Raw genomic sequence first — 8,314 nt, 5'->3', positions numbered from 1 at the left:
AATTATCACGAATTTGATTTGCTGTATTGTAGTCCAACCACATTGGACTGTTGTGCATTTCCGCCATCGCGGGTGAGACCGGCAAATTGAGTTTATCCATTAAAGAAAAGACCGCGGGATGGTTTACGAGCTGTCCACCGCGTCTCTGAGTGATAAACTAACAGCTGCTTTCTCTCCCACGATCGCGAAATCGGCTTTGGGGCCGTCACTTAATTCTCTCTCTCTCTCTTGTACTAACACACACACACACACTCTCACACACACACCCTCATGTGTTATAAGAATATTTTGATTTCCATATCTAATCATATCACTGTTTTGTTTGTAGTTGTAAGTCGGAAGTTTATTGACTGCATTGTATTAATTATTAATTAATATTACTGCATAAATAAACTTTGTTTATATTACAAAGAGAAGTGTTTTGGTTTGTTTTGCACACACGTCATGCTGACGGGATGTCAGTGTTCGGATTCAAGCCTTCATTCATTGTTTTTTTCCCGAAAATCAATCTAATATTGAGACTGTTATACTATCTGGTTATTAGTCCCTGATTCCAGGGTGGTACCACGTCAGTGTTCATTCTTATTAATATTTTATTGATTTTTTGATAAATGATGATTATCTTTGACGATTGTTGATTTTGAAGGATCGTTAAGCTAGTGTTAATTTTAATTAATGTATCATAGATGTTAATGATTGGTGATTATCTTTGATAATTGTTGATTTAAAGGATTAAAAAAGCTAACATTGATTCTCATCAATGTTCTATTGATTTTAATCATTAATAATTATCTTTGATAATTAGTAATTATTGCTAATAACCAAACCCGCTCCTAAACGTAGCGCACTACATTTACTGGGGCCCCATATGAGGTTTTAATGAGTTAGATTCAACTAATTAATTTAAATATTAATGAATAACTAAAGAAATAATTACCAATTATTTCTGATAGTAACACTGATCTAAACCAGTAAAGCCCTACAACATTATCCCCCCTACCACCGGTCAGCTATCAGGGACTGGGTAATTGTAAACCACTTTGTTGTTGTTGTTGTTGTTGTTGTTGTTAGGACTACACCACTGTTACATTCATGGTTGTTAGCAGCATGTATGGACTGTTCAGTGCTTCGGGAAACTCTGATGCCGCTTTGGTTATGTGCATGTGCTTTCACACTGGCAGTTTAGTTCGAAACAGCACGGTTCGTGAAAAATTGGTAATATGAAAGCTGTCATGCGGACCGGGGAGCGCACCGCGAACGAACCCGAGACAACCTGTAGGAAGTGGTCTGAGTTCGGTTGCAACAGAACTATAGCGCGATTCGCGTGAATGTGAAAACAACTCGGACTCGGGTGCGCACTCGTTCAGGAAGTAAAGTAACCTGCGCATGCGTTTTAGCCGATGACGACATCATTAGTTTCGACAACACACGAGGATCTACACATTCCTGAAAGTCGCAAAAAAGTAATGACACCACAATGACTATAAATACTGTCTGTCTGTCTGTCTGTCTATCTATCTATACACCGTATACATACTGTTATAGGTTATAAATACAGGGTATAATAGGAGATGACAGTGGCGATAACTTCACCTTGGACACGAGCATAAGCGTGCAGTGTAAACAAAGATGCAAATGAATTCGTTGCAATCAGCTGTCTCCTCAAAAAACGCCGTTTGCGAGCAGCAGCAAGCCGCCTTCCCCTGGACATCTGATGAGTTACGCCATGGCACCAAAATAAAAAAAATAAATAAAAAAAGTATGATGAGTCACGTTGTGTTCTCCATGCGTGTTTGTGATGACGTAAGATGAACGCAAATGAACCGGGGTTCGATAGAATCAAGTGAGTGTGAAACCAGACCAACGCTGCGAGGGGCACCGGGAACAATCGAACATGGAATCGGACCGCAGCAAACTTGCCCAGTGTGAAAGCGCCCTGAATGCTGCATCAGAGGCTTCTTAAATTTTTCTGTTGTCATGACAACCAGTTACGCCACTGGTACTATTGCCAGTCCATATTTTCTTTGGTCCATCTTTTTTGTGTGTAGCATACCACTTCCCTGAAATGACACATATGTGGTTACATATGTAAAAACAAGTACGTCACGTGCATGACCAATGTAATGTAATATTTTCGAATATTCTTTGACTATTAGCAAAGCCAATTTGCTGACTGTTCGATTGCTATATACTCTCTAAATTTTTGTATTAACTGAAGCATCTTTGACAATAAAAATAAAATAACATTTGCAATCATTATCACTCTACTCACTTGAACTTCCCTCTCTTTTGCCACATCTGATCCACCATCAGATGCCTTTTTTAACTGCTAAACTAAGTGTTGTCAGTGTGATTGCATAATATAAGCACAAAAATTGTAGTGTTAATGAGGTATTGTGTGTTTTGGCAAGCTTTCCAGGATTTGGAAAGATTTGAAACAGTAGTGTGTGAGAATAGTCTTGTTAGATGATGATAATTTTAACATTAGGCATATTTTAGAAAGAGATAAACAGGACGATTTGTTACTGATAATGTCAGCAAATGTGTATACATCTGTGTTTATTGATGATTTCCTTGATTTGTCCAGTAGTTTACTTAAGAAGTGTCCCGACAGTACCTTTTGTGTTTGTCACTCTAAGACACAGCTCTGAATTACTGCTTCCTGTTAGAATCAAGTTTGAACATCAACAATTCCTGGCAAGGAAGCCTCATGCTTTCATAATATACTTACTCTGGCTCTTTGCAGGGCTAAAGATCAGACATCAGAAATAGTAACCATCTATTAGGCTACAGTGTAATTACTTTTGACTTTTAGAAACATATGGCTCAATAACTTCAGAGTAATATATGAAAGCTAAAGGTTTTGGGTTAGAGGAGTAATAATATCTACATGTTCTAACTAACACTTTCGTGGACTAAAAAGCTTTGGTCGAAAGCTTTTTACTCCGGAATTGTAATCAAATACTGATTACAAATTATTTTACTAAAATTGTAAATAGTAACATTATCTCTTGGATTACTGTTTTTTTATTTTTTTATTATTTTTTTATTTTTTGGTAATCTAATCTGATTAATTTTGGATTACTTTGGTATTACATCTGACCTAACCTTTGTTAATCTGATGTCACATGCATTTGAGTGGGACTCAAAGTCACTATTTGTCTGTTAAAGGGTTATTTCACCCAAAAATGAAAATCCTCTCATGATTTACTTCCCAGATGTGTATGACTTTCCTTCTTCAGAACTGAAGAGAAGATGTTTATAAACAGATTTCAGCTCTGTTTGTCCATACATTGCAAGTAAATGGGTGCCATCAGGCTTCTGGCTGTTTGACGGTCCAAAAGGCATATTTAGACAGCATAAAAGTAATCCACACGACAGGTTTGTGTAAAAATAAAAACGGATAATTAAAACTTTATTAACTTATAAAAGACCGTTTCCTGCCAGCAGTCGATGCACCATTGACATAAGTGCTATGGTGCGTTCACGCGAGAAGTTGGAAGCGTGCACTTTGTATACAACAGAGGAATGAACGTCATGTGAGAGTTAGTTCATTTCAAACTGAAATACAGCGCTGGGCAGAAACAACGATTTAAAGTTAAAAACGTTTTAATTATCGATTTGTTTCTTACACCAACCACCGATTTGCTACAGAAGACATTAATTGATCGACTGGAGACATGTGAATTACTTTTATGCTGTCTGAATATGCCTTTTGGACCGTCAAACAGCCAGCAGCCTGATGGCGCCCATTTATTTTAGAAAGGCAATTTCTATTTAGCCATATACCCTATAGTCATTGCTACAAACAAGCTATTAGACATTACCACCATCACTGCTAAAAAAAAAAAAAAGCAGTTTGTTGACTTTTTGTGACAACATGCCCCAACAGTGGGGAATATTGTCACACTATGTGGGGTAAGTTGTCACAGTGAAGCCTTCCATTAAACAGCACATAATAGGCTTTTCAGCTAAATGTAAACAAATTATGAAACACAAAACAATTAATGAAACACCAAAAATGTTAAAGGAATCATACAAAAACATCAAACCATTGTTTTGGCCAACAAATATTATAATTGATAAATTTATAACATTTAATACAACTTGCCCCATTAAAAGTATGACAATTTGAACAGACATGACAACCTTGTCCTGAGAACATAGTTCAACCTTGTGGTTATAATTGTATGCCAGTGTGTATCTATTGTGTTCATCTATCCTAGTCTTCCCTATTTTAGGGTTCCTATTACATAATAGCTATATAAATTGCTTTGAGAAAATATATGTTTAAAAAAAGACTAGTTGTAAGCATGTCCATTCAGTGCATTCCAGATATACATTTATATGAGGTGTGTTCCCTGCAGGAATGCTTTAACATGTGGCTAAAAATCGAAAAACATTATTTTGAATAATGTTCAAAACATAAACCATGTGCTTTGTCACATGTGCCAACATGCTGTCAAACAAAAAGATCTGCCTTGGCAGGACATGAATGTTAGAACATTGTACAGTTTGGGTTTGGGCCACCCTCTCAGTGGTGCGTGATGTTGTTCTAACCTCCGGAATCATGACCATAGGGTGGACCAGGGAAGCATCATGCAATGGGAGGTGCAGGAAAACAATATAAGCTGGCAGCGTTAACACACTGTATTTCACTTGTTATTTTGGCTTTGATGTTTGAGGAGAACAATTGTGCATACTGAAAGAATCTAGGTTTAGAATCAGCTAGGGCTTAATTTATTGGGCCGCATTTGAGCAGTGATGTACAACGGTGCTTATTCGAAGACCAACTTTGGCCTGGCTGCCAAGAAGATACACAAATCAAAGGGCAAGAGCTGTGGTTACTACATGAAAACTGTCTTCTTTTTCTCCTCACTCATCCAGTCTTTGATCATTGTAAGTCTAGTGCTCTTTCTGGTCTACGGACAGCCTGAGCAGACCGTGGAAGAGAAGAGGCTGCAAGAGTTAGACAAAAGTGTCAGCGATCTCACTATGCAAAATCATGTTCTCCGTGAGAATGGAAAGAACCTCTCAAAACAACTGAATGTCACTCTTACTGCAAAGCTGAGCAATGACAAGATTCTGGGTGAATTACGCAAACTGGCAAATACCTCATCTGCAACAATAAGGATAATGCAAAGTAGAATGGTAAGTTCAAATTTAATCAGCCACATGATTGTTGTAAATATCATTAAGTTTCATACAAAACGACATGAACTCTTGTATGAAATCTATAAGGGAAAACTGATGTAGGGCGAAGAGAGAGTTTATTAGAAAACTGTAGATTAGGTTCTCTTGATGCTAGTGTAATTTTCAGGTCAAACATGTCCTGCCTTGTCAATAATAAATTTACACTGAATAATTGCATATGTGGTTCACCATTAATTTTTGAATGGACTTTTTTTGTACTCTGCATTTACAGTCTCAGTGTGACATTGATAGAAGAATGCCTCAAGCACCTCGCGCATGTCCTCCAATGTTCTGTCCAGATCCAAATGGTGAGATGGCTCTTCAGAAAAAATTATTGCATTGAATATTTTCTTTACTCATCTCAAGGTAGACCAGTAAAAAGTCTGTATTTTGTTTTGTGTATTTAACACATGTAACTCCTGTACAAATACTGCATGAATGCATGCATTCTCAATCACTAAATGTTGTATTTTTTTAGTTCAGTATATAAATATATATAGACCAATAATCTGTAATGTTTCAACAATTTTCTTTTCAAGACAACAACAGACGTTTGCAAGCTATGCTCCAGCAGTCAGAGGAAATGCTAAAGCTGGTCAAAGCAAACTTTACTCAGAAAATGGGCACTATGAAAACTGAGTTAGAAAACTCCAACAAAGACAAGGACAGGTATCACTTGGAAGCAATTGGACTGAGGCGAGACAAGGCTTTCCTTCAAGATGAGCTCAACCTGTATGAAAAGAAATGCAAAGAGGATTTTGTCGCTTCTTTACAAGGAATCCCCAATGTCACCAAAGAATTTCTCAAAAGGATTGATGACCTTTTTTCAAAACACATTTCTTTCCAGTTATCGTGTGATAAACAAAAAATTCAACTTGAAGACATCCGTGAAAACTGTAGTAGTCTTTCAAGAGATGTTGAGAACAAGCTCCAGTCTTATCTGAACATTGTAGGGAACCAGTTTACAAAAATAAATGGTGAAAACTCCAAATATGTGACAGAGAACAGACGCCTGAGAGAGGACGCTGATTGGTGCAATCAGAATCGCAGTAGCATGATTCAGGAGAATCGCAAGATTCTTGAGAAGATTCAGCTAAAGAGTGACCAAGACACTGAACGTCTTCTGCTGGAGAATAGAAAACTACAAGGAGAGAACAAGCTGAAAGATGACCTACTTTCAGTGAAAGAAAAAGAAATAAAAATGCTCAATTACAATGTTGAGACTCTCAATACTTCACTTGCCATCTGTAAGGTGAGGTTAATATAAAGTTATGTCAAAAACTGTAAACAAGCTGTTTTATTTTAATATATATATTTTATAATCAATATAATTTCACAATTTAATACTTTATATCTTTGCAATGTTTTTCAATATTACAAATAATTTGATTTGCAATGGACCCTTTTTTCATATCCGAGTTTTGAACATAGAAGTAAACTTTAGTGGGGTAAACTTATATAGTGTTTAATAGGAGACCACAGCTGATGTTATTTTTGCCCTCCCAAGCCTCCCATTTGCTCCAACAGCAAAGAAAAAATGCCCTATTACATTTCCACGACTTTCCAAAAGAGGAAAAAAATAGAGAGTGGCAAATTATGGCAGTCAAAAGAGAAAAAGGCACCAAATATAGCAGTGTCAGTGTTGAAAATTGAAAAGATAAAAAAGTTTGCTAGATTTACACTGCTCAATAAGACAGAAACGTGTCATCGGGCTGTTAAAATGGTCCATTATCATTTAAGAATGTATGTTTGTAATGAACTTTTTTTCTCTCCAAATCTGACTTTTCAGCTAATGCGAAATCCATTTGTGCCAAACCCTGCTGGCTCACCAAACATGCCAAATGCTGGAGGACCTGGTCTGAGTTCTACAGGACTGGGCAAACCAAACATGGGCTGGCCAGGGACTGGCTCCACTGGATCAGGATTTCCCAGTCTTAGTGGTGCAGGATCAAGCGCAAGATGGGGCAGCATAGGATCAGGTGTGACAGGACCATTTAGTACATCTCTAGGGGGGACAGGGACTCTTACGACTGGACTGGGCAACACAGGATTAAGTGGGCCAGGATCAAGTAGGACAGGTATAGCCCAGACAGGAACAAGTGGTGTGGGTGGGATAGGACCAGGATTGACAGGATTTGGCAGTGCTGGATCTAGTGCAGGCGCAACTGGAAATATGGGAGCAAGTGGAACAGGGTCAACAGCATTAAGCAGTGCAGGATCAAATGCAGTAGGGATGGGAAAACCAGGATTAGGAGGTACAGGTTTTGGCCCTGTGGGGTCTAACACACCTTTATTTGGAGGAGCTCTTGGAGGAGGAAGAACAACAGCGAGTGGGACTGACAATCAAATGTTAAACCAAGGTAAACCAAGAGAAGGTGGTATGATGCACTTTCAGAAATAATAGATTCTTTTTCATTTACTTGAAGTCTTTTGGTGATTTGCAATAATGCATAACCTTTTGTGTTTGATTTACAGCACAGATAAATCTCCATTTAAAGGAGCTTCATCGTTATTCACTTCCAAATTGACGGCATGAACAAAGTCCTGGAAAGGTCCCGGGCTAAACCAAGGAATACTGTATATAAAAACTGATTTAATAACTGTTTGAAAATAGAAAATCTAAATGTAATGAAGCTGCAAGTCTGGAATAGTATTACTAATTATTAACATGAACATTAATATTAATTATAACTTGTGAGATGGAGTGGATAATATCTTTTGCACATTAAAATCATTTATGCTTGTATATATCTTCATAATGATATGAAGCTAATGATAAGATGACGAACTGTAAGTTAAAGCATTAAAAATAAGCTTTTTAAAAAATTAGCCTGTTATTGTTTTTTTACAGACAGTTTTTAAGTGTCCATGTAAGGATTTTATTTGTCCATCATAATACTTGAATAAACAAAATAAAATAAAAGTGGAATAAGCAGAACAAGTTTTCTCATCTTTTAATTTTTTTTTCCAGTTTTATTTTAGTCAGTTATATCTGAAATAAATTGCTGAAATAATTCAAATTAAAATACAAGTGGCGCTAGTAAAGTGCATGAGAGAGACTGCATCTTGTAATGCTATCAGTCAGCACTTTGAAATTATTATATGGTTTTTTACATTGAAA

At 37.0% G+C, this 8,314-nt stretch overlaps 1 protein-coding gene across 1 annotated transcript; it reads left to right on the top strand.

Annotated features, from left to right (window-relative positions):
* The first annotated feature begins 4,646 nt into the window (after nt 1-4,646).
* Nucleotides 4,647-8,134, top strand: LOC127441497 (plasmalemma vesicle-associated protein-like). Its single transcript, XM_051699008.1, has 5 exons — nt 4,647-5,151; nt 5,426-5,501; nt 5,733-6,445; nt 6,983-7,553; nt 7,669-8,134. Exons 1-5 carry the CDS (start codon nt 4,765-4,767, stop codon nt 7,719-7,721), a joined length of 1,800 nt encoding a protein of 599 aa, XP_051554968.1. The 5' UTR covers nt 4,647-4,764; the 3' UTR covers nt 7,722-8,134.
* Nucleotides 8,135-8,314: the final 180 nt, after the last annotated feature.

The sequence above is a fragment of the Myxocyprinus asiaticus genome, chromosome 5 (genome assembly GCF_019703515.2).
Source record: "Myxocyprinus asiaticus isolate MX2 ecotype Aquarium Trade chromosome 5, UBuf_Myxa_2, whole genome shotgun sequence".
Lineage (NCBI taxonomy): Eukaryota > Metazoa > Chordata > Actinopteri > Cypriniformes > Catostomidae > Myxocyprinus > Myxocyprinus asiaticus.
Note: the sequence above shows the minus strand (reverse complement) of the source record. Positions and strands in the feature narration are given on the sequence as shown.